Source organism: Hemiscyllium ocellatum, chromosome 23, assembly GCF_020745735.1.
Source record: "Hemiscyllium ocellatum isolate sHemOce1 chromosome 23, sHemOce1.pat.X.cur, whole genome shotgun sequence".
In the NCBI taxonomy this organism is placed as follows: Eukaryota; Metazoa; Chordata; class Chondrichthyes; order Orectolobiformes; family Hemiscylliidae; genus Hemiscyllium; species Hemiscyllium ocellatum.
In genome coordinates this window covers 42,357,509-42,385,175 of record NC_083423.1, presented here as the reverse complement: position 1 = coordinate 42,385,175, position 27,667 = coordinate 42,357,509, and the positions used below count along the sequence as shown (strand labels likewise).

At 37.6% G+C, this 27,667-nt stretch overlaps 1 protein-coding gene across 1 annotated transcript in view; it reads left to right on the top strand.

The window, feature by feature from the left end:
• The window catches only part of lrrk2 (leucine-rich repeat kinase 2), a 140,690-nt gene that overhangs the window by 75,464 nt on the left and 37,559 nt on the right, over positions 1-27,667 (top strand). Inside the window, exons 23-37 of the mRNA XM_060842940.1 lie at positions 245-338; positions 5,523-5,709; positions 5,945-6,126; positions 8,328-8,563; positions 9,401-9,528; positions 11,499-11,717; positions 12,795-12,996; positions 14,072-14,160; positions 14,802-14,989; positions 15,789-15,943; positions 18,301-18,453; positions 18,887-19,078; positions 21,854-22,000; positions 22,848-22,960; positions 26,458-26,648. Of these exons, the coding sequence (XP_060698923.1) occupies positions 245-338; positions 5,523-5,709; positions 5,945-6,126; positions 8,328-8,563; positions 9,401-9,528; positions 11,499-11,717; positions 12,795-12,996; positions 14,072-14,160; positions 14,802-14,989; positions 15,789-15,943; positions 18,301-18,453; positions 18,887-19,078; positions 21,854-22,000; positions 22,848-22,960; positions 26,458-26,648 (2,476 nt within the window). The remainder of the gene's footprint in view (positions 1-244; positions 339-5,522; positions 5,710-5,944; positions 6,127-8,327; positions 8,564-9,400; positions 9,529-11,498; positions 11,718-12,794; positions 12,997-14,071; positions 14,161-14,801; positions 14,990-15,788; positions 15,944-18,300; positions 18,454-18,886; positions 19,079-21,853; positions 22,001-22,847; positions 22,961-26,457; positions 26,649-27,667) is intronic.

Sequence of the window (27,667 nt, the reverse complement as noted above, 5' to 3'; positions counted from 1 at the left end):
ACTTTTAATTTGTTGAACTTAAACAAGATTATTTCAATAACAATTCACAACAATATTGCATCGTAAGAAAATTCACTTTTATTCCTTCTTTGGACTTGAAAAATGTTTTAAATTCGACTTTCCTCCCTGTTGAGCTTTATTATTTTTGTTTCATTTGGGTTTGGATTCTGCATCACTGACAAATAAAATTCAGACGAGTAACTTTTGTTCTGTGGTTTTCTAATTGTCTATTTCATTTTAATAGGTACGTTGCCAGGTTTGCCACTAAAGATTACTACAATTGATTTAGCCAGCAACAAGTTTGACAGAGTTCCTGAAGCAGTTCTTAAGCTTCAACAGTATGTGCCATTGTCTATCAACTTTGCTTTATATCAATTTTGAATGCATGAATGAATGTATGTGTTCATCAGAATGGGGGATATTATCCTCGAGAATCGAATATTTTATGACCTGATGTTTCACATCAAGTGCTTCTAATTCGAGCAAAACATTTGCAGACTTGGCAGCAGCACCTCATTACTATGTATGAACAATATCTGATCTCTGAAGTGTATTCCCCACAGTAACATTTATTTTCTACTTTCCACATCAACTGTCCTTACGGTCTTCACTAAAATGAGATTCATTCTTCTTGCATTCTGCTCCATTGTAAATAATCAAAGGTCTGTATGATCTAGGCATTGCTGGCTGTGCCAGTGTTTGTTACCTATATCTAGTTGCCTTTGGAAGGTGGTAGTGAAATGTCGTCTTGAACCACTGCTGTGTATTGGTGTAGGTTCACCCACAATGCTGTTGGGGAAGAGTTCCAGACTTTTGACCCAGTGACATTGAAGGAAAGATGATACATTTCCAAGTTATGATGGTGAGTGGCTTTAAGGGGAACTTACAGGATGTGTTGTCCCATGTATTGCTGCCCTTGTTCTTCGCAATGATTTGGAAAGTGCTATCTAAGAAATCTTGGTGAATTTCTGCAATGTATCTTATAGTTGATACATCCTGATGCCCCTGCGCATTAGTGGTGGAGGGAGTGAATGTTTGTGGATGCAATGCCAGTCAAGCGAGTTGGATATGTCGAGCTTCTTCAATGTTAGAGCTGTACTCATCCAGGCAAGAGGGTAGTATTCCATCATACTTGTGAATTGTGCCTTGTAGTTAGTGGAAAGGCTTAGGGAGTCAGGAGGTGAGTTACTTACAGCAGGTATCCTTGCCTTGGGCTTCTATTACAGCCACTCTTGCAAAAACGGTGATTTCTAAAAGAAAATATGCTTTCTTTGTATTACTGCCTGGTTCTAATAGTCAGATCTATTACATGATTGAAAATATTGCCTCTGCCACAGTCTTCAAGTGTGACCATCTATTTGATATTTTCTAATGAATCTGTTCAGAAATGTTACCACACATGTCTGGAGCTGGTGGGACTTGAACCTTGGTCTCCTGTTCCATATATAGGGACACTGACTGTTCCAAAGAGGGCTCCCAAGATGATTTTATTTTAGATAACCGCAATGTGTTACAAATGTCAAATGCCACGCTTGTCTAATTATGTCAAATAGCAGTCAATGAAATTAATCGTGCTGATTTGCTCAATGGTATAAATCATATACTAATAATTGGTTGAAAATGACCCAGCCAAATATTTTGCATATCTAAGCTACCACTCAGTATCAACAGACACAGTTCTTTAGCTGTATACATCTTTTAAAAATGGAATTTGTAACATAATACAAAGTTGCAAAATCTGATATATAAAACTTAGATTGAGCCAGGTTCTGTTGAAAACTCATTTATATAACTTAATTTCAACAACCTGCAGTTTCGTAGATACCTGCGGCTTGGGTTTTTCCCTTTCTTCAATTAGACCTTCCCACTTCATAATGTTATGTGCTGCTGCCGATGAGTCACTGCAACTCTCACAGGGAATTTAGATTCCAGGAATGTTTTCAGTGTAACATCATCAAAAATAAATGATGTAACAATATTTGGGAACTTCAAATATTTAAACAACTCTATTATTCTATTTGTATTGATGAATTTTCCCAATTGTATCAAGTGGCCCCAAATCCTGAGGTTGAATGTTTTGTATTGTGTTCTCAAATTCCATTGCTTGCTCTAAACAGTCTTTTCTGCTATCACTGTTTCCCCCTCCAACCTTATACAGCACTGAGCATTACAGATGATGTTGTTGCTTTAATTCCCTTGGCTGGCTCCATAGTTTGCCCAACCCTCTATGCTATGCTCCTGTATACTATTGGCAATATGAAATATTTCCCTGATAACTGGGTGCATTTCCTTAAAACTTGCCACATTGTTTCCAATTTGCTCATGTTTTCCCTATTTTCATTGCCCATTCCCTTCTCTAGCTTCCAATCCAAATCCTTAACCTGGTGCCACCATTGTCAGTGTCACATCTGCTGTGAAATTCTTCAAATATTGCCAGAGGAAGTGGTGGAGGCTGGTACAATTTAAAGACATCTGGATGGCTATATAAATAGAAATGGTTTAGAGAGATACGGTGGGTCAAATGCTGGCAAGTGGGACTTGACTAATTTGGAATATCTAGTCAGCATGAATGATTTACACCAAAGCGTCTGTTTCCATGCTGAACAGCTCTGTGACCTAACCAGCTTGAGGATCATGGAAGTTGATGAACTTCCATTGCTTTTGACTCATTGTACACAGTTAACATTTTTGATAATATTCTCTGGTTATCTTTGTGGGAAATCTTTCCTACTGATAACTTGTTGATGCACGTATTTCAAATGACCCAACTGCATTGGTAAGCACTTCTGAAATAATAAGAATTTAAAAAAAGTATTCATATATTAGAAATGGATAACTGGAATCAATTGAATCTCTTCAAGACTATAAATAATACAGGGGCATTCTTAAGAATGTAATCAGGAAGGTAAGGGGGGATATGAGATAACTTCACCTATATGGGGCGGCATGGTGGCCCAGTGATTAGCACTGCTGCCTCACAGCACCAGGGTCTCACGTTCAGTTCCAGCCTCAGGTGATTGTCTGTGTGAAGCTTGCACATTTTCCCCTCTGGGTGCTCCGGTTTCCTCTCACAGTCCAAAGGTGTGCCAGTTAGGTGAATTGGCCAATGCGAAATTGCCCACAGTGTTAGGTGCATTAGTCAGAGGGAAATGGGTCTGGGTGGGTTATTCTTCGGAGGGTCAGTGTGGACTGGTTGGGCTGAAGGGCCTGTTTCCACACTGTAGGGAATCTAATCTAAAGCTTTGGCAAATGAGGGTGAAAATAATCCACAAAGATTTTACAAGTATACTAAGAGCATGGGAGCAACTAGAGAGAGAGCAGGGCCCGTTCGAGATCAACAAGGTTGCCTTTGTGTTGAATCTCAGGCAGGAATTTGGAGAGATATTAAATGAATATTCCGTGTCAGCTTTTTTTACTGTTGAGAAAGAACTCTATATTATTCTATTTGTAATGATGAATTTTCCCAATTGTATCAAGTGGCCCCAAATCCTGAAGTTGAACATTTTGTATTGTGTTCTCAAATTCCATGTATTGATGTTTCGAAAACAGTTCACATTACAGAAGATATGTGCAGGAAGTCTTAGAAAATATAAAGGTAGATTAATCTCCAGAAACTGATCGAGTTGCAGGAAGCTAGGGATGAAATTGCAGGGCTAGTTGCAGAGATATTTGTATCATCTGTCAAATATGGATGAAGTACCGGAGGATGGGGTGGCTGCTAATGTTGGGCCAGAGTTAAGAAAGGCTGTAAAGAGAAGTCTGGAAACTATAGACTTGTGAAGCTTACATCGGTGTTGGGTAAGTTGTTGGAGGTGAGTTTGAAAGATAGGATGTATGTGCATTTGGAGAGGCAAGGATTTATTAAATAGCATGTGTGAGAGAAATTGTGTTTCACGAAGTAGAGTTTTTTTTATTGAAACAATCAAAAAGATCGAGGTTAGAGCAGTAGACTTTGATTACTTAAACTTTGGTAAAGTCTTTGACAAGATGCTGCATGGCAAATTAATTAGTAAAGTTAGATCACATTGGATTTAGGGTGAGCTTGCAAATTGGATTCAAAATTAGCTTTATGGTAGGTAACAGAAGGTGGTGGTGGTGAGTTGTTTCTTGGACTGGAAGCCTGTGACCAGCGGTGTTCCTCAGGAATCGGTGCTGGTTCAACTGTAGTTTGTTATTTATATAAATAGTATAGATGAGGAGGCATAGTTAGCAAATTTGCAGATGACACCAAAATTGGTAGTTATAGTGGACAGTGTAGAAAGTTATATCTAAGATTACAAAGAGATCTTGATCAATTGGGTCAATGGGCTGAGGAGTAGTAGGTGGAGTTTCATTTGAATAAATGTGAGGTATTCTTTGAAATTTGTGTCACAGGTAGGCAGGGTGGTTAACAAAGCGTTTACATGCTGGCTTTCATTTCTCAGACCTATGATTATAGGAGTTAGGCTCTCATGTTGAGGTTGCACAGGACGTTGGTGAGGCCTCCTCTGGTGTACTGTATGTGGTTCTGATTGCCTTTTATAGGAAGGATATTATTAAACTGGACAGGGTTCAGAAAAGATTTACCAGGATATTGCTCAGATTGGAGGGTTTGAGTTATAAGGAAAGGCTGGGACTTTGTCAGTGGAGTATAGGAGGTTGAAGAATACCTTATTGAAGTTTATAAAGTTATGCATATAATAGATAAGGTGAATGACAAGAGTCTTTTCCCTAAGGTGGTGGAGTTCAAAACTAGGGGGTATATTTTTAAAGTGAGAGGAGAGGGAATTAAAAAGAACATGAGGAGCAATTGTTTTTACACAGACAGTGGTTCATATGTGGAATGAGCTACCAGGTGAAGTGATAGATACAGGTACAGTTACACTGTTGAAAAGGCTTTTGGATAAGTTCACGAATAGGAAAGGTTTAGAGGGATATGGGCCAAATGCAAGTAAAAGAAACTAGTTTTGTTTGAGGATGTGGACTGTTGGATTAGAGGGTGTTCAGTGCTGTGTGACTCTGTGAAATTTTTGAGTTTATGTAAATAATACATTAGTTGTGAAACCGAAGTTATGTTAACTCATGCATTGTTCTGTTGGCATTCTAAATAGCATTGATTAAATAATGGGAAAATGCAGGCATGAGGGACATGGATAGGATGAATAGACAAAATCTTTTCCCTGGTGTGGGAGAGTCCAGAACTAGAGGGCATAGGTTTAGGGTGAGAAGGGAAAGCTATAAAAGTTTTGAAACAACAAGTTTAGTAATTCTGTCTTTGGTCTTATGACTGATGCACTTTTATGTATCCTTTTAATAATTTCCATGTATTGTATAAAATGAGTGCTGGGTTTAAACTGTGGGTATTTAATGATGCATATATTGAGTCAAGCTCAATGTTTTGAAGGGAGTCTGAAAGCACATATGAATATTTAGGAATTCAGTAAATTAAATAATTAATCCTGTTTTTGCTATCTTGCAATTGACTACCATAAATTTAGTTTATTTTTAGCAAATGATGTGTGTTATCTTTATTTTCTTTCTAGTTTAAGGAGTGTAAACCTAAGTCACAACAACATATCCGAGCTTCCTGGACCATTGCATTGGGAGTCTTCAAGTTTAAGGGAGCTCATATTCAGCCATAACCAAATCAGTGTTTTGGATTTGAGTGAAGGAGTGAATAAATGGTCAAGACTAGAAAAGTTGAATCTCTCTAATAACAAATTGAAGGAGGTGAAATTTTGAATTTTATATTAATACATTGTAAAATAATTAATTAATTAATTATTGAAGCTTTCTAAAAATCTTTCTAGCATGTCAGAAATGTAAAGGAATTTTTTTTTCAAAAATGTGCCTTGCTACAGTTGTCCACATTCATGTTTTTGAAATGTTTAGGTTTAATTGATTTTCTATTTAGATATATCAAGGCTTCAGTTGCAATTTAATTTGGACTTTCTGTTGCTTTCAGCTACCTCCTCAAATTGGTCTGCTAGAAAACATGACATCATTACTCTTGAGTAATAACTCTGACTTGAAATCCTTGCCAAATGAAATGGGGAAGCTGCATAAGTTGTGGGAGCTTGAACTACAAGGGCTGTTTCTGGATTTGGATTTAAAACATGTGGGCAGCAAAACAAAAGATATCATAAGGTGACAAACTTTACTTCCTTCAAAATACAAACTATGTTTTGTGCTAGTTTCTGGAAATTGAAAGGAGTTTATGCAGGTGTTATAAAAACCTTGTCTTTTATTTTTATGTTTTTAAAAATCATGGTCTGAAATGAGAAAAAAACTATTTTAAAATCAGGTTTTAAAAGATTGTCATGGACGAGTTAGACTGAAGGGCCTGTTTCTGTGCTGTATGACTCTTCTTTCTGAGTGTTTTCAAAAGCAAATAATCTGACACTTACTGCAAGCATCATTTCAACAGCTGCTTGAAAAGGTAAATGATGATTAAGTCGCAGAGGCAAGGGTTCTGAATTCAGATGGAGCTTTGGTTGGTAACAACAAGTCTATGGACTAGTGACCAGTTATCGATGATTAAGGTCTTGTACCTGCCAACAGCAGTGTGATTGGTTCTCGTGTAACTGAATAATTGCAGCTGGGAACAAAATACAGAGAAGTGTCAAATCAGGACTCCAGCAATTCAGGAGCTGTCTCTGTTATATGCAGTCAAAATCCCCTTTAAATCTGAAGATAATCAATTTACCTTTCCTTCAGTGGTTGATATAAGTTGTGATACTTAATCACAATAAGTAATGAATCTAAATAAGGATTAGCAAGTTATACAGACCCAGTGGGCTGAAAGGCCTGTTCCTGTGCTGGATTGCATTATTGTATTGATACACTTATAGAAGGTCTCAGGTTATCAGTCATCATGTTTCTCTTACAAACCTGTGGAAGAATTGGGAATTGTGTACATTTTTTAGAATGTTCAGCTTTATGATGACACTGAGAATAGCTGGGTTTGATTTCCAGTGCATTCCCTCAGGTAGGTGTGACAGTTCTCAATACATAGTTTTGTGTTTATTGAGACTTGGAAGTGTGTGAAATGTGAAACTAAAAGACCAATTATGTTATTGTTTCACTTGGGTATAAAGTGACTGGACTATTACATTACTACACCTTGAAGGAGAGACTGCTTCTGTTTCTAGGATGCTTGCTAGCTTGAACTACTTTTCATTCATACAGTACAATTCCATACAAAGTCAAAACTTTGTAGAAGTTAATTTGATCACTATTTTCTAGTCACAGTGCAATGGAACATGTTGCTAGTCTGCAGTCAGAGTAGATGTGTAGATTTTGTATTAAGAACACTGGTTCTCCATTAGAGAATATTGGCTCAGGTTTTGGTCTGAGTGTTGAAGAAATGGCTGTGATACCTCATGTATAGTTGTCTCGAAACTTTTCACAGGGTAGTTACTGGACATTCCTGTATGTGCCTAATCCAAAGTGGCAGCCTCTATCAGGGGCTGCAGTGTCTGTGAACAGCATCAACAACAAATGACTCTTCAAATCAATCAGATATTTTAAATCCTTATTGGGAGGCACAGACTAATAACATGGAAGCAGAAAACAGGAAATATTAATGAAGTTTGAATCACTGTACAGAAGGCAAAAAAAAAATCCATAAGGAACAAATCATAAGAGAGAACTTCTTTGCTAAAAGTGTAGGATGAATTTTCTTCTGAGCGAATGATATACCACATTTGTAAATTTTCTTTATAGTGGCAAGAAATTCTTTATCTGTTGTTAGCACTTACTGCATCTATTTCCTTACTGCACTCAAACTAGCATTTTCATCAGTCTTTAGTGTGGAACCTGTGATGCATTGATTTGGGTTCATGTCATTATGGTGATTTCCATGGAATCCCTATGGTGTAGAAACAGGCCATTCAGCCCAACGAGACCACACTGACCCTCTGAAGAGGAACCCAGCCAGACCCATCCCCTACCCTAAACCTGTAACCTTGCATTTCCCATGGTTAACACGCCTAACCTACAAATCCCTAAACACTATAGGAAATTTAGCATGGCCAATTCATATCTTTGGACAATGGGAGAAAATCAGAGCACTTGGTGGAAACCCACTCAGACACAGAGAAAATATGCAAACTCCACACCGATAGTTGCTCATGGGTAGAATTGAACTGGGCTTCTGGCACTGTGAGGTAGCAGTGCTAAACACTGAACCACCATGCTGCACCTGTGCAGGTTCCCTGTCCTCTGTGATTCCCCAGTTCCCACCATCCACTTAGTTCCCAAGCTGAATCAGTTTTGGGGTCAATATTAATTTGATTGCACCTTCATTTTTTTTTCAAGAATTCTCTTATGTATCTTTCTCATTTTAGATTTCTGCATCAGCGCTTGAAGAAAGCTGTGCCTTATTACAGAATGAAACTTATGATAGTGGGAAATGCCGGTAGTGGAAAAACCACATTGCTTCAGCAGCTGATGAAATGCAAACAACCAAATCTGGAGCGAGAGAAAGCCACGATTGGAATTGATGTTAAGGAGTGGTCAATTCATGTAAAAGAAAAGAAAGGGAAGAGAAAGGAATGCACGTTGAGTGTCTGGGATTTTGCAGGTAAATTGCTGTTTGTTTTCCTGAGGCTTGTTTTCTTAAACTTTAAATATCCAGCTTGTTGTTTTTGTTCCCTTCAGTCAAACTTCACCTGCTAAGATCTGATTTGTGATATGCCGACACCACTGTTGGAATTGAGAAGCATGTAAGTTTGGTGTTTTCATCTCATTGCCAAGATTGTAGCACAGGGGAAAGTGTGTCTCTCACTTCAAGTGGTGCAGTGGTAGTGCCCTTACGTCTGAAACAAGAGGGTTGGGTTCAGGTCGTACTTTTTCTCGAGGTGTGTAATAACATCCCTGAACAAGTTGATTACTTACTCACTCCTGGCTGCTGTGTGCTCAGCACTGTTGTACTCTTAAAAACAGTCTGTCCCTCTTCAAGGAAAGCTGCACTGAATAGTAATGTTGGAGTTTAAAAAATTGCAAATGAAACAAATGTAGGCACAATGAGGGTTCCTGTGTGATGAATTTGATGCTGAAGGAATTAGTGTTAGTGCAGGATGATACCATGGTTTTCAGCTTTTAAGGATCAAACTCAGAGTGAATTGGGAGCAAATGACGAAGGAAGTAAATCTTGGTATCTGGACTTAAGGGCATGACAGTTGTTCCATGAGAACGGTCATTGTCAGTGACTGTGCCTTCACGTGACATTTCCTGCCACAACACAGACAACATCTCATCTCATCACACTACTGTTGTTCACCCAGCAGCACTCCACGGCATTCATTTGCATGCATAGCTCATACCTAGATATTCCACCTCCTTCCTCATTATAAATCAAGCACAAAATGTAACTGGCCAATTTTCTTTTTACATAATCATGCAATTTTATTTTTATAAGGGCAAGAAGAGTTCTACAGCACACATCCCCACTTTATGTCTCCACGAGCCCTATACCTTGTTGTCTGTGACCTTAGTAAAGGAGTTGGTGAAATTGATGCTATCAAACATTGGCTGTTTAACATAAAGGTATGAAAGGACTGTCACCCGTATTTCCTCATTTTTACATAGTCTTGTATATATTGTCATATTGCTTACTGGTAGTATTCTTTCTGTGGATTAATTGAGGAAATCCAGCCAATTCTGCTATAATGTGTGTTTCTCAACGCAAATTAGCTTTAATGCGATTGAAGAATTTAGCTTGCTATTTGTAGAACATGAATTATCCTTACCTGTATTGGCAAAAACGCGGTTCCAGCCCCATTAGTTTAAATGGAGGGGCTATGGAGGGGCTACTGAGTGATTTTTTAATATATATATATATATATATAGCAAGTTCGTATGAGAATGGAACTATCACGTTATAGCAGAACTGACTGTAGTTAGTATAATTTATTAAAATGTATTTTACTGGGTATCAATGTCCCTGCCTTTCTTGGTGGAAAACCTTAAAGCAAACCCACCTGTATTCGGCCGATCTACCCCACAGCTATTTAATCTGCATTGAAACTTTTTTTTGCCTTGAGACAAAAAAATGCAAATGCTGGAATCCAAAGTAGACAACCAAGAGGTTGGAAAAACACAGCAAACTAGGCAGCATCAGGAGATGGAAAAGTCAACGTTTTGGGTATAACCCTTCTTCAGAAATAGAGGTGGGGATAGGGGGAGTTGCAACTAAAGAGAGGAGGTTAAGGGTGATGAGTGGGAGAGGGACAGAGTGGTGAGATAGTGATAGGAGAATGCAGGTGGTAGGTATAACCTGCTTGGTCAATAGGAGGAATGAATCCAGGGCTGATAGCTAGATGGAAGGTCGGTTGGAGAGCAGCTACCAACAGGATTCTTTCCTCCTATTGACCAACCAGGTCATACCCACCATCTGTATTCACCTATCACTACCTTGTCACTTCACCCCTCTCCCCACCCATAACCAACCCTCCAACTCTTTATCTGCAACTCCTGCTAATTTCTGAAGCAGGGTTATACTCGAAGCATTGACTTCTCCACCTCCTGATGCTGCTTGGCTTGCTGTGTTCCTCCAGCCTCCCACTTGTCTACTTTCCTTGGCTTGATGAAGGAACTCTGTCATCATACCAGAGGAAGACCTGCATCTGGATTCTGCCTGACTAACTGTGCTTTTCCAGCACCACGCTCTTCAACTCTGGAAGCTGTCAGCCAATCAAATTACCACCAGTTCTCCTTCCAGCAGGCCCACTGGCAGTTGGTGGTTACTGGGCTTGACAGGGTGGGATTGAGGTGGAATATCTTCTGGGCATTCTCCATTGGGCACTGAGTATCCAAACAAGAGACCCCTGCATATTCCAAACTAGTCACAAGTTTGCTGGAGACACAGCATTGGTCACCCTAGCCCCCATGGCAAATATCTCTCTGTTTATGAGAGGAGACCTTTTATATAGCCCTTTTATATAGCCATTAACTAGCCACTTCAATTGACATGCAATCATGGTATCTTCCCCAGTCTTTCTTTAGCACTTGGAGCACTAAATCTTGCCCTAAGAATTTTAGCAATAAAGTAGGTATTTTTAACACTATCCTTTTTTGTTTGTTTTAAACACATCTTTTTCCAGTATGTGCTCAATTACTTGGGTTGCCAGAGGAAAGAGCATTAACCCAAACCCTAACCAAATCGAATCATCCAAATATGAAACTCCATTAATGATTCTTTGATTGGTACAATAAAAATCAATTCCTCAGTGGGCACTGGATTTTGTACATTACAGTTGTAAGGAACAGAGGACACTGGGATATTTCACATGTATTGTTTTGCTGAGTATAAGAGAAAGTAAAACATCTTGAACTCATAATTTATTTTGACTGATCTTAACACTAATTCTTGTGTTAACTCATATTGCATTCTTGTACAATATGCACTTTGAATGTTACCTGTGCGCATACAGGTATATGATGTCTTTTTTTTGTGTTTCTTAATTAAGATGGTTGATTTCTAATATGTTTAAAAGTTTTTTTGTTTCTATTAATAGGCCTGTGCCTCATCCTGTCCTGTAATTCTTGTCGGTACGCACGTTGATATGATTAATGAAAAACACCAAAAAAATTGCATATCCAAAATTAAGATGGAATTCCTTCAGAACCATGATTTTCCTCCCATCCGTGATTACCATTTTGTGGTGGCCACAGAAGAATCTGACTCTGTTTTAAAACTGCGTAGAGCCATTATTACAGAAATACAGAGTTTCAAGGTGCTCAAAAGAAGTGTTATAACGACTGGAGTTGTGTGTATGTGTAAGGATACTAACCCGAGTCTCAAACTTCAATGTTTTAATTGGGTCTAGTTCCATAATTAATGTCACTTATTTTCATCAATCATTACACAGCCATTCAGCAATGATATTATTTGATTACTATAAAATTTGTGTTTCAATAAACTTCCTGCAGACACATTTCCTTTGTAGTCCATCTAAAACAAATGTACAAATGCCAGAGGATGACTGCAGAGGGCATTATTTCATTTGTAGCCCAATTCTCCATACTGTTTCATTTTTCTTCTGCATTCATTCATTTATCATTATGAAAAATCTTCAGATTTGGAATTTCCCTTATATTTACTTGGTAAAGTAAAAAATTTGCATTTCTGTGCATTCATTGTGGAACAGTGGATCCCTGCGCATAATTAGACAGAAGTAAATTAACTTACAAGACAACTTGCAGTAAATTATTCATTGCCAGAATGTAGCTCATGTGGTTTATAATCATCTGTTGGTTCAAGGACCTTATATTTATCATCATGGCCACAACAGGCTGCATACTCAAACTACCTTCAAATGAAGAGAAAGAAATTTTATAGAGTATCTGAAGATCAGGGAAGAAACTCTGAGAAGAGGTCATATTTCATTTCATAAATTATTTTTCATAGATTACTATTATTACATCTGAGCAGACCTCTGAGGTTAAGAATTAGAACCCAGCTCAGTTTAAACTGATGATGAAGTCATTTATAACAAATCTGTGGGATCAACTATGAGTGAATTATATACATCATCTTTACTCCTATACAAGCAGCATTTTTTCATGATGAAATCTTTTAAAGATTATCGATTAGAAATAAAACAACAATGATAGTTTTAGCAAATCGTAGAATTGATAGGTCTTTGCTAGCAGCTAAATTTAAATTAAATTGCTTCTGCATGCTAACTTGCCAATTTTTATGGCTTTGTTACTGTCTGTCCTAATTATTTTATAGCCTGCTTTCTTGTTGCATGAGTGGTCTGCTTTGACATGACAAAATGAGGTTCATATTTTCAAACAATATTTTTCAGATCAGAGACCAGCCAGTAATAGGTCAGCTCATACCTCATAGTTATATGGAATTGGAAAAGAGGATTATACAGGAACGAAAGAATGTTTTGTCAGAATTTCCAGTAATTCATCAACAGCGGCTGCTGGAAATAGTTCAAGAGAATAATTTGCAACTGGATGAAAATGAACTGCCCCACGCTGTTCACTTCCTCAATGAATCTGGTACTTTAATATTTAAATGTCTTTAAATGTCTGTAACAGCAACTAAGTGATCTGTTCCAAATAGTTACTCTGCCTAATTAGTCTTGCCTATGTGAGAGGGGAGGTGTTTGTTTTTATTCAAAAAGGGACAAAGCCAGTTTATTCTAGTAGATGTTGCAGAATTAATTAATGCCTGTTTGCAGACTTGATTGATTTTTAATGAACTGTATTTAAAATGGTATTTTCAGTTCAGTTTTTTTGTCACTTTCTCTTTTTAGACTTCTCCTTAATGCAGTTAATCAAGTAGTCATCACCCATCTCTTTCTTTAAGTAGTTTAAGATAACTACTTAAGATAAAAGGGTATGTGAAAACAAGAAGGGTGGTTATCTGATTTTAACTGCTGACAGCAGTCTGCTGAGAAATGTCACTTAGGCTCCTAATCTCTAGAATTCTCCATCTGACTTCTACTTTGCTTTCTCCTTTAACTGTCCTCCTGAAAGCCCATCTCTTTAGCTTTTGCTTATCTCCACTAGTAAATCTATCTGTGGAGTGGTGTCAGTTACTTTTCTTTGGATGTCTATGATGTGCTGTGGAACAGTTTTCTTTGTCATCAGTAATCGCTAGCAATTCTAAAGTAACAAATGGTACAACCAGAGGGGAAAAAAATGCAGGTGTATTCTTAAATGACATTTTAAAATGGTCAAAGAATTCAGCTGAATGTATTACTTTCACTTTTGCCATTCATGCCTATTGGAGAATCAAGATGGTGCATCACAATTCCTTGCAGAGATCGTAGACTTAACAGAAGGGAAAAGAAGGTCAATTAGGGAATCCAGTTCTTTCTAAATGGAATATATATGTTTACTTAAACTTATTTAGATTGAAAAGGTTACTGCTGCTTATGCAGCTGCATGCAATTCAGTACCTTTGTGTAAATGATGCAAATTATCAAGAGCTTTAGAAATCATGAACAAAAGTGCTTTGCAACAAATTGCAACTCAGAAGTCAAATAACATGTTTACCTTCCATTATGATTTAGCATTGTAAGCAAGTTTCAACCAATTGCACTATTTTGAAGGTGTTTTCTCTCTACAGGTGTGTTACTGCACTTCCATGACCCAGCTCTTCACCTGCGGGATCTTTATTTTATAATTCCACAATGGCTGTGTAAGATGATGGCACAGGTACAACTATTAGATGAGTTCACCTTATGTTGTACAATCAATTATATTTGAAATACTGTTCAGACTGTGAAATTCCTTTGCTACTTAAATCTTTTTCAGACATACTTAAAAAGATAAACATTACAGTCAGATAAACACGTTACAGATAAACATTACGTTGCAGTAGATCAGCGCAGGGGCTTCCACATGTGGTCTGACCGGCCTTGTAAGCCATTGACCGCGTGCGCTGGACCCCAGTCCAACAACCATCCCTGCTGCACTACAATGCTCCATATTTCTAGCCTGCTCCGGCTCTCAGCCACTCCGCACTGCTCCGTGCCTCCACTGGCTCTTAGCTGCTCCAAAAAACACTTTAAAGTCTTAGGAAAAAACGAGAGGCAGAGAAAGGAAGGAAAAAAGGAAAAAGTTTGGATACTTGAATTTCATTTTGATCTATTGTGTGGGGTCGTATAGCTCTCATATGGTTAATGAAATATGGTACAAGCTAGAATGAATATGACTGGGTCATATTGGCACACTTCATCATGATCCTGACCTAATTAAATCAGTTATTAGATTGAAAATTGGATTGATTGATTTCATGTAGAATTGCTCCAAAATATTACAAATATCAATGAATGCATTTTGTTTTTGAAATTTAGATTGTGACTGTAAAAGCAGCAACTTATCCAAAGCATCCTTGTGGAATTATTTATCGAACAGATGTCGAGAACTTTCTCTCACAGAAAAACAGTTTCCCTCAGAAGTATATATCCCAATACATAAAGCTCCTGGAAAAGTTCCAAATTGTTTTGCCTTTAGGAGAGGAACAACTACTTGTTCCAAGCAGGTATCTCTTGATAAAAAACACATTAATCATGTGCAGAATTCATGAATAAAAATATATATGTCAAAGAATATTAAGTAAACAAAAGAGGAGGAATAAGACATAGTTTTCCATCGTGGTTGTGTGGTTCTTCATCAATTTGTAGGAATAAAAATAAATATAACTGGAAAGTTTAAAAAACATGTACACGGCACTTGCATTTTATTACAAATAGTCTTGAAGTTTTAATGTGCTTTTTGTAGTCTGGCATAATGGTAATGCCAGTGTACAAGTAATCCAGAGGTCCAGGCTCTGGCACCAATATTTCAAATCCCAACATAAACAGCAGGTGGTTTTAAATTCAGTTGGTAAATGTTGAACACACCTTTAGCCTCAGTAATAATGACCATGAAACTACCATTCATTGTCCTAAAAGAAATCCAGTTTACTGAGGTCCTTTAGGGAAGGAAATCTGCCATCCTTATTTATTCTCGTCTATTTGTGAGTCCAAATCTGTAGAGATATGATTGATTCTTAAATGTAATCTGAAATGACAAGCAAACCATTCAGTTCAATGTGAATTAGACATGGGCAACCAAACATCCCATTGATATTTATAATCAGAGGAATTAAATTATGCTTCTCCTTTTATAGTTTTCTGCATTTAAAAGATTTGGCCAGTTTCAAAACCAAATTCTGAATGTTAACTATGATGTTAATCAACTGCTTTATCAATTGCTTTATTTTTTTAATATAACTTTCAACACATTTATTTTATAAGATGTACAGCATTTCTCATGCCTCTTCATTTTATTTTTCTTAGTTTACCTGATCAGAGACCTGTAATTGAACTCCCACATTGTGAAAACTCCGAATTGATAGTAAGGCTTTATGTAATGCCATATTTTCCAATGGGATTCTGGTCCAGACTCATCAACAGGCTACTGGAAGTTTCTTCTTACATGCTTGGCAGACAAGGTCAGTCTTGCCTTTTTTGTTGATTCTGATCATTTGACAATCTTTTATAAAGATGGTAAATATGGTGTGTTCATATTCTGTTGAATGACTGGCAGAAATATAGGAGCAGGAACAGGCGCTTCAACCTTTGAATCTGCGAAATCATTATGCCATTTCAATGCCATTTTCCTATGATATTTCCATTCCTCCTCATCTCAGTTTTAAATTGCTTGCCCATATTCTGAGACTGTGTCTCTAGCTCTAAATCCTTCCTGTGTCTTCCCTGCCTAGTGCTTCAAGAATTTTATAACTCAATACAATCACCTTTAATTCTTCTGAATGCTGGAGAACATGGATCCCATCTCCTGAATCTCTTCTCAAATGCTAACCATCCCAATACACTGTCCCACAGCCAAAGCCAGATTTTGGCAATCATCATTGACCACCGTCCTGGAGTTGCTGGACTGACTGTAGCCCATTCTGTGGACTAGAATTACACAAACCACTGACCCTGACCTCCCCAAGCAGCTGACTGACTGTGCCTGAATCTCTGTACTAAGACTGGACACTGTCCTTGACAGACTGTGATGGAATCCCCTGAACTCAATTCTGACTGCTCCCATTAGATTTTGAATCATGGCCATTAGGTTGAAGTGCATGCAATGTGTTTGCACTTGTGTAATTGTCACATTTACAATGTATGGAGCAAAACAGCAACATGTCTATCCCTTGACTGATCATACCTAGCAGTCGTGACAAGCTACCTGGCTCTGTGTCTGCGCTAAAACAAGAGATGCCAGACATACAATGAGGGTCTAAGTTATGAATGAGGAGACAATATGTAAAAGGGCAAGGCAAGGATGCAGAGGGCATCCAAGTAAGTACAAAGTGATCAAGTTCTAAGAAAACGAGCTAAGAGCCCTAAGATGCACAATGTTTCATTGCATAAGAGTGTCTGCTCCTTTAAGCAAAGTGGCATGGCAGCAACATTGCAATGCAAGGTATCTGTGCAATACAAGATATAATATTAAATGTTGAACATATTATAAAGCAGTCAGGATATGCTATGATGTTGTGTGGTTGGTAGGTGTCTGATGGCAACCCCTGTGGATGAAAGATGAAGGTGGTTGCTGCCCATTGAGTATGTCCTGAGGTGTTGGGGAATGCCATGAATTGTTGCCATTTATTTTCTCTCCACTGCCTGTTAAAATAGCAAGATATACATAATATGTAAATACATGCAAATCAACATCGTGCTGCTCAATAGTAAGGCTCATGTCTCACCATTAATAACTTGAGTGAAAAATTGAATATTGAGAATCTAATTTTTTTGATCTTTTCATATTTTACTAACTGACCTGCCATTGCCCATTTTGCTTGGGAGCTGGGAAGATTCTGCCTCATTCCTTTGCTGAATTCTAAAATCTCTCATTCCTCAAACTTGTCACATTTTTTTGGGCAATTTTATAAGCCTCATCCTTCGATGTGATGCCATTGTTAACTTCATTTGATAGCCATGGTTGACTCATTTTTTTTAATTACAGGAGAGGTAGACATTTAAATTTTGGTAATGATAAGGCTTCAATTATTAACTAAAGTAGTCCAGTTGCTGCCACTGTGGCAATTAATATCATAATTTCAGGATATTGTTGAGCCTTTGAAGGAATGGTGATACATTGTTAGGATGTTAAGCTGTGATGATGTTCCCACAGTCATCTCTTGATCTAGGCAATGCAAGTTGCTGGAAAATGTGCTTTTGATGTATGTTTGGTGAGTGACTGCAATGTATCCTTTAGATGGCATGTACTTGCAACCATTGTATACTGGTGGTGAATAATATAAGGTTTTGAGCACAATGCCAGTCGTAAGAATTACTGTGCTCTGCATGAAATGAAGAATTGAACAGTGGTATCCTCTCATGTTTGGTGCTCTTGATTACAGAAGTCTATTGCTTCTTTCAGCATTGCCTGTGCAATTAATTTATTGAAACATTTTTAATACTTCTCCCACACTGTAACATTTCCTTCCTTTGCTGACAATATTTCATTATATGGTTTGATCCATCATGTTGAGAATATTGATTTTTTTGAAAAATATTTTCAACTTAATAATCACATTATTAAAATAACTAAAAACATCAAGAATGCAATTCCCAATACTCTGAAATTACAACATTCCTGGATTAAATTATATTGTTAATTCAACATGACCTTTGCTAATATAGAAATAAAGAAGAGCAATAAATTACTAACTGAACAAATAATATGTAAAAGTTAGAAAGTATTGTGACATTGATGTGAATGAAAAATTCATAATTAATGAATGGTATATTGTTTGTTTGTCTTTGCTTAAGCACATGGCTAACTATGTCATTTCAGATAGAGAGAAACGTTTACGGCCTAATAGGACATATTGGAGACAAGGAATCTATCTGATTTGGTCACCAGAAGCCTACTGCCTGGTAGACTCAGCTGTATTGGATGATAAGCCAGACAGTGTTGTCAAAATAACTGTTCCATGCTGCAGGAAAGGTAAACAGCTGCTTTCCAGTTATTCATTCAAATGTCATTTTTTGTTGAGCAACATTTTGGGTGGTACATCTTTAGCAAATTTTTATCCAATTCTATTTGTGTTATTGGACATCATTATGTATACATTATGTTTTTCACTGAGATGTTCTGAGAGCAGTAGCAATTGAAAGTTAAATAAAATAGAGCCACTTAGTCTGTTTCCATGACTTAAAATGCTTTGCTACACTTTATGAAGATTTTGACCTTCTACTTAATGTCCCCCATTACCTTGCTCGTAAGCTTCAAGTACAAAGTAAAGAGCTACAAACAAATATCAGACACAAAGCACAATGCTTTGAAGCTTCTGAGAAGTCATATTTAAAACTCAACAAATTACTGCTTTCCTGCTGTGATCACAAAATTGTTCCTTTTTCTGTTTCATAAAAATGAGCAGGGTTCATTTTAATGGGCCAGATTGTAGATCACATTGATTCTCTGCTGGAAGAGTGGTTTCCAGGCCTACTGGAGACAGATATAATTGGGGAAGGAGGCACTCTTCTGAAGAAATATGCTTTGTATAGCTTTGAAGATGATCAAGAATGCCAGCAAATTCTACTGGATGACTTACTAGACATAGCTAAAGAAGGTATTAATTTCTGTGTGATTTATTAAGTATTAATAATTAGCATTAAAACTGGGATCTCAATGAAATATAATCTGTCATATTTGAATTGTGACAAACGTATGTAATTTAGTTAAAAATCACATAACACCAGGTTATAGTCCAACAGGTTTAATTGGAAGCACACTAGCTTTCAGAGCGACGCTCCTTCATCAGGTGATTTATATGTAGATCTGAATTCTGAATATTTTCAATTTTACAATAGCTGCTGTTCACAATGACAGAAGCAATTTGAAATTATAAATGATGTTAAATATGCAAGAATCATTTTGCACAGCAATAAAGTGTACTGGCTAAAATGCAAGTCCAGGGCCTCTTCCACTGTCAAATCCTAGCCACTCAGCACCTGGAGGATGAAGCCTCATCTTCCACCTTGAGACCCACCACCACACAGCATTAATGTTGATTTCACCAGTTTCCTCATCTCTCCCCACCTCCCAATCCCAGATCCAGCCCTCCTGTACTGTCCCTCCTGTCCATCTTCCTTCCCACCTATCTGCTCCACCCTTTTCTCTAACCTGTTACCATCACTCCCCCCACCTCCATCAACCTATCGCCTTCTAAGACCACCATTCCACCTCTCTTCCTATTTATGTCTCAGCCCCCTTTCTGTCCCACCCTCCACATCACGATGAAAAGTTCATGTCCAAAATGTCGACTTTCCTTCTCCTTGGAGGCTGCCTGACCTGCTGTGCTTTACCAGCACCACACTTTTTGACAATATTGTAAAATCACAAGCAATCTATTAACCTTCTTGATTACATGCTGCACCTGCATGCTAAACTTTTGTGACATGCTCCACAGCACTCTTCCATGTACCAAAATCACTTTGCACAGCCACCCTGCTGTAGCTGCTCTCTTCCAAAATGCTGAGAGAACTCCACCTATTGGCTGATTACAGAGACTGATATTTGTACTCCTTCCTTCTGAGTCCCCTTAACTTACCTTACTCACAGTCATACTCTCCTGTCCATGAGTAAAAAGTGAGGTCTGCAGATGCTGAAGATCAGAGCTGAAAATGTGTTGCTGGTTAAAGCACAGCAGGTTAGGCAGCATCCAAGGAACAGGAAATTCAATGTTTCGGGCCAGAGCCCTTCATCAGGAATCTGACGTTTCAGCCAGAGCCCTTCATCCTGATGAAGGGCTCTGGCCCGAAACGTCGAATTTCCTGTTCCTTGGATGCTGCCTAACCTGCTGTGCTTTAACCAGCAACACATTTTCAGCTCTTCTATCCATGACCCCTGACCAAACAAACAGATCTTACCCTTACTGCCTCCTGGTACAACGGATGCAGGTAAATTTATATCTCCCAAATGCCTAACAGTGACTGTAGTTCAGTTTCGAGGAAACTGCTCAGAATTCGAACAATTACTGCAAATGTGTTTGTCCCAGATCACGATGTTATTCAGGAGCTCCCATATGCTGAAGTTATAATATCTGAACTGCCACCTTTAAAGTTATTATTCACTTACTAATGTTAACTTTTATATATATTGCACATTAAAATTGAACTATCAGAAAATTCTTACTAAAGACTCAACAGCTAGCTCCTTTCTTTGCTGTAGAGCAAGAACCAGTTCTCATCAGCTCCAATGCAGCTAGCTCTCTCTGATTGCTTGTCTCAGAATCCTTAGCTTGCCTGCTCTTTTTTGCCCCAGTAATGTTTGACAATTTTACCTCCCCCCCACCTCATAAAGTCATTATTGGATGGCGAGGGAGGAATGATTTCATTTTAATCACTTGATTCTTCTTTCCTAGTTCATAGTAGCCTTCTTTGGGAAAAATCATTTCCTTCATGACCAGTGTCACCTTCACTGATCTGGAATTTCAGCGATATTTCTCCTGACATTCTCCCTCATCCTTTTATGAAAATTCCTGATTCTAATAATTCCTCCACAATCCACCATAGCGTAACTTAATTTCATTGATTCCTTATTTATCTCAAAGTCGTATCCTCTGCCTTAAGTATTTCAGCCAATTCTTTTATCACCACAAACTGGTCATCTTATAAGCATCCTGCTCATTTTACTCATAAGCAGGAAGCCAGATCTCCCATGTTGAGTGTTAAAGGGATGTCTGGAGCATGCCCCAAGAATTGGCTCCAAACCTGTTGAAGCTATTATACAGGGCAAACTAACTACATGCAAAACAACCAAAGCACTTTACGGATATTACTGAATGGTGGACAACCAACAGACTTAAGCTCTCTTACTGCATCATATTCAATTGTGAAAGGTACTGAACAGCAGGCATTTCACAGTAGGAGAAGTTTCCATGAGCATTCTTTTCTTTCACTTTGGTAAAGCTTATGAAGAGTGGGAGAAAAGGCAGACGCATTTTGCTATAGGTACTCGGGCGAGTGATTTTACTCTCCCCTTTCTACCTGTGCAAAGCTATTTTGACAAACTGCATCGTGATAGTAGGAAATATTTGAAGACAACATCCTGAGTCTTAATAGTATTCCAGTTGTATATCATTTGGATCTCAAATTGATTAATGGCACTCAAGTGCCTTAGATAAAGTTGCAGCATTTTACATTAGACTGTGTGTTAAATATGGAGTATTTGAATTGAAAACAAATGGCTGAGATTTGTTTGTGAGCGTATTTCTGTACACCTCATTCAAATATCTGTACTCTATGATATCTTTGCAAGTAATAGTGGAAAGAAATGGCATTACTTAGGGCAACAATAGGGTATACTTTACTATATTTAGATATTTTCTCTGTTTCTTCTAAAGGAGATTTTTTAACTTGTCCTACTGATAGAAGCAACAAGGTTTCCATCTCACGAGTGGCTCCAGACCTTGTGCTGGTTGATCTACCCAGGCATATTATGCTGGATGTTAACCACCTTGAGCTAGAACAAACGCCTGATGTTTTGCTGGGTAAAATCTAATTCAAATTATTTTATAGTTTTATTCTTTCTGCTTAAAATTGCTATATCATGGAAATGGTGAAAAGTTTGTTTATACATTGAGTAGGTGTACTAATTTATATTTGTACATACAAACACATGAATAAGGAGTAGAAGTAGGCCATTTGGCCCCTCAATCCCACTGTAACAATCGAAAAGATGCTAGCTGTTCTGATTGTGGGCTTAGCCTCAAACTCCTGCTATAGACTAACAAAGGAATCAATCTAGTTTTTCCTGAAAGATATTAAATATTAATATAAAATATTAAATGACTCTACCTCCATTGCTGTCTGGGAAATTCAGTTCCAAAGATTTGCCATGCTCTCAGCAAAATATTTGCCTCATCTCTGTCTTAAATGGTAAACCCCTTTTTTTAAACAGTGTTTGCTAGTTGTAGTCTCTCCCTTGAGGAGAAATATCCTCTTAGGATCTTGTAGGCCTAAACACAGTTATTCTTAATCTTTCTAAACTCCCATGGATGTAGCCTGTTCTGCACCTCACTTTAGAAAACATCAGCTAATAATAAGATTTGTTGAAAATGTTTGAACTGCTGTTCACCAGAACCTGTTGCACTGGGAATAATTCAAACACTCTGATCTGGCACTTAAGGTTGCTTTGACAAATAAGTTATTCAGATAGTGAGAGATTTTTATTTTATTAAGACACTAATTCTGAATTTGATCATCTTCTCAAGTACATATCTAATTCGGCTTTTTAAGGAATTAATTATTAAAGTTTATCAAAATATTGGTGAAAAATTTGCATACATAATTTTCTTTGTGAAATGTGAACTTCAGTTTACTTGTTTTCTTATAAAGGTGATGGAGGTTTTGCATCTGTCTATCGGGCAACTTATAAATGTGAAGAAGTGGCTGTTAAGATTTTTAACAAGCATGTGTCACAAATGCATCTACATCGTCTTCTGCGACAAGTATGTGATAAAAATTGCATTTCATAGTGCACCTTTGTGCTTCATAGAAATACTTTCCTTGTGAAGTTTTAGCAAAAATTAAACTTGCTGACCACTTGACTGATTTTCTTTTTGCTTCTATGAAGATACCCCAATTCAGCTCTCCTGCACTGCAATGTAAGCCATGAATATTCATACAATACCGAACTGGCATCAATATTTCTATATCTTGATGTCTCCAAATTGTCAGTGTCATTTCCATAGAGCTCCTTATGGAAATTTAAGATACAAGTTACTCCAAAAATTAAATAATTCAGAACATTGTATTTAGATACTTACAGATAAGCATATAAGAACTAATATTGACCATAAATAATCATACAGCCAATGGTAAGCCTATGGTATTTTACCTTACAAAACATATTCGAGTAAAAAATGAGGTCTGCAGATGCTGGAGATCACAGCTGCAAATGTGTTGCTGGTCAAAGCACAGCAGGCCAGGCAGCATTTCTGAGATGCTATTCCTGAGATGCTGCCTGGCCTGCTGTGCTTTGACCAGCAACACATTTGCAGCTTACAAAACATATGTTAACAACAAAATATTAAACTGATGAGAACTCATGAAATTCTAAGATTCCACTCCAGTCCTATTATATTTTTGTTACTTATTGCTTCTTCCATAGCCCATCTATGACTTTCACATCTCAGTTGATCAGATTCTTCAAATGAAGTGACATAAAGATCATCACTGACTTTAACATTCCTATTCACATTGTATTTTCCATCATGTCATACCTATAAATTATCTATCAGTGTGACTTTTTGCATAAGACTGCTTACTGATCAATTTTGGAGACACCTGGTCTACTGCCAGTTATCATCTCTCTCTTGTGACTTCAACTTGAATGACAACTTATGCATTGATGTTCTATCTACATATCACCTGCTCAAGATCTGTTCATATTTCTGTCAAAAGAAAATTAAAATACTCATAATAATTGGAATTTCATTGTTAGAGTCAGAGGTCTACAGCACATGAAAAGGCCCATTAGCCCATTCAAGGGTTATGGAGATAAGGCAGGAACAGGATACTGATTAATGATGATCAGCCATGATCATATTGACTGGTGGTGCAGGCTCAAAGGGCAGAATGGCCTACTCCTGCACCTATTATCTATTGTCTATTGAGTCTACGACAGTCAAAAACAGCCACTTAGCTATTCTAATCCCATTTCCAGTACTTGGACCATAGCCTTGTGCACTGGCAATGCCAGTGCTTGCATCTGAATACTTCTTAAATGTTATGAGGATTTCTGTCTCACGCTTGCCAGCTGTGAGTTCCAGATTGCCATCACCCTCTGAGTGGGAAAATAAAACTATCGTCTGATCCCCTCTATGCCTCCTGTCCTTTAAATATCAGTCCCGGGGACTGATCCCTCTACCAAGGTGTAAATTTCCTTTCCGTCTACACTATCTATGCGCTACATAATTTTATACATCTCAATCACTTCCCCACCTCTCCTCCAAAGAAAACTCCCGTCAATCCAACCTTTCTTCATAACTGAAACTCTCTAGTCTAGTCCTTTAAATCTCCTCTGCACCCTTCCCTGTGCTATCATATACCTCCTATAATGTGGATTCCAGAACTGCACACTAGCTGTGGCCTAAACAACCTTTCAGTGTAGCCTCCCTGCTCTTTATCTCCAAGCCTTCGCAAATAAAGCTTTCTTGACTACTATATCTACCTCACCTGTTACATTAAGTAACCAGTGAACATGCATACCAAGATTTCTGACCCTTGGTACTTGCCAGGGTCCTGCTATTCATCATGTATTCCCTTGCCTTTTTTTGCCTGCCCAAGTGCCTATCCTCACACTTATCCAGATTGAATTCCATTTGTGACTGATCAGCCCATCTGACCAGTGCATCTATATCCCCTTGTAACTTTGGCTGACCCCTTCACACTTTATGACCTCACCAGTTTTCATATCATCCACCAAATTACTGATCAACCCTCTTTCATTCAAGCGTGAATTGTTTATGTATAACACAATTAGCATGAGCCCCAAAACACATTGATGCCTGCGTAACCCCATTGGACACAAGATTCCAGTCACACAAACAGCCCTAATCCATCACTTTCTGTTTTGTGCTACTCAGCCAATTCTGAATCCAATTAGATAAATATCCTTGGATTCAATGAACTGTTACCTTCGCTGAAGGTTTCCCTTGCAGGACCTTATCAAAAGCCTTTCTGAAGTCCAATTAATTAACATCAGATGCATTATCCTCATCCATACACTTGGTCACCTGTTTTGAAAATTCAATCAAGCTGGTCAGATGTCACATTAACAAAACCATTATAACTGTTCTTAATTAATCTCTGCCTCTCAAGTACAAATTAATTGTAACCCTCAGAATTGCTTTCTATATTTGCCTCACTGCTGAGGTTAGACTGATTTGACCTGTAGTTTCCGAATTTAGCCCTTGATCCGTTCTTGAATAACAGTATCATGTTGGCTGTCCTCCAGTCCTCTGGCACTTATCCTATGTCCAGAGAAGAGTTGAAAATTATTGTCAGCACCCCTGCTATTTCCTCCATGAGCCTGGGATTTCATCCAACCTGGAGACTTATCTAATTTTAAGCCTGGCAGATCACTCAGAACCTCCTCCTCTGTCTTGCTAATTTCTTTAAGCATATCACAGTCATTCATTCTAATTTCTGTACCGTGTTGTCTTCCTCACTAGTAAATTGGTGCAAAGAGAAATTAGTAATCACGTTTGATTAATCTTTTACTAGTAGTCCGTTTTTTGATTGGAGGCATTAAAGACTGTCAATAATCATTATTTCTTCGGGATTGTACATCTAGCTCCATCAACTATGTCACACATCTATTTACCAATTGTTTTTGCACGCTGCATGATCCAGAGCTATTATGGTAATAGTGATACCTTAAAGTATTCACCTTTCAATGTGTAATCATCACCTGGATTTAAAAATAATCCTCAAGTACTGATTATTCATAATTTTATTCAAATTACTTGAATTGTAATTTGTAATTTTATGTTATTTCATTGAAATAGTCACAGTCTATAGAGAACATCAGTGCCTTGAATTTAAAAATCTGTTCATACTTGGAAGCAATCTTTACAAGCTAATGTGACTGAACATGTCTGAAACCCTACTCTTCATTGCATCTTCATTACACATTCTGCTTGTTAGTGGTGTCACATGTTACATTTGTATTCCAAGATCATCTTACAAACGTACTAAGGCAGAAACCTTTCCTGTGCTTGCATGCCATCTTATTAATGGATTTTGAGAATGCTTTAGTTCAAGGCACATTTTAAATTCAATGAAGTGAGTTTGAGTGGAAAGCTGAGATAAAGAATACTTCTTAAAAAACCTTAGATTTTGAGTGAAATTAATACTTAATTGTCAATTCCACCCAAATTTGAAACTACCTCATTATTCTTGCCTATAGAAAATTAATAAACTTCAATTCTATTTTATTCAGGAACTTGCAATTCTTAGTTGTTTGCATCATCCCAGTTTAGTCTCTCTCTTGGCGGCTGACTTTCGACCCCAGATGTTGGTAATGGAATTGGCACCCAAAGGTTCTCTGGACATCCTGTTTAATACTGAGAAAGACCACCTTACTCAAACACTTCAACACCGGATTGCTTTACATGTAGCTGATGGCTTAAGGTAGCTATAATTCAATACATGGCAGCTTGTTGTAATTAGCACCAGACTTTGGAGGATAAATTCAAGCTATTAATTATAACAATGGATCTTATTTTTAAGTTTGTCAGTAAGAAACTTAAATGGGAATCTTACCTGTTATGAACCATGATTGTGAACTGCAGCCATTATTCTTAATATAAACGAGAAATCTGAGAGAAAGTAAATTTTTAACAAGTTTTAACTTAATTTTGGAAAGGTGAGAAAAAGGATTATTTCTTCTTTGGCATTGTTTAAAGAAAAAAATGTTGGTGTGTTTTACGACAAAAAGCTCAGCTGTAGAATAAATACTAGCAGAAGAACAGTATATTGTAATAGACTGATATTTTATTTCATAACTATTTATGATATTGCTCACATTGAATGGTCTGTCTGGCCCAGGAGGTAGATCTGTTTTGCCTCCTCTCTGCTTTCAGACGCTCTCTTAAAGTCTTGAGTTTTGATTCTACTCTCAACTAACCACTGCTTTTCCTGCTGCTGCAAATCAATAGATTTTTCTTTAATTTGGAAAGCACTTTTTGATATCCCTCTGGAAGTGAGGAGTGGTATAGAAATGCAACTTGTAGCAGTATGAAGCACAAATGAAATAGTGTGTTATTGAATGTCATTACCAAGTCATTTCTATCAGTGTTACTTAGACTCATTTTGACTACTTCATGTCACTTCATTTAAAATAAAGTTGACTTCTAGAAAGCTGATACCTCTTGCTTTTTTTTTGTAACATTTCTGTTCATAATCTAAAATAGTAAATGGCACACAGTAAGTAAATACTAGATAGAGTCATAGAGATGTACAGCACTGAAACAGACCTTTCGATTCAACTTGTCCATGCCAGCCAGATATCCCAACCTAATCTAGTCTCATTGGCCCATATCCCTCTAAACCCTTCATATTCATATACCCATCCACATGCCTTTTAAATGTTGCAATTGTACCAGCCTCCACCACTTCCTCTGGCAGGTCATTCCATACACATACTGCTC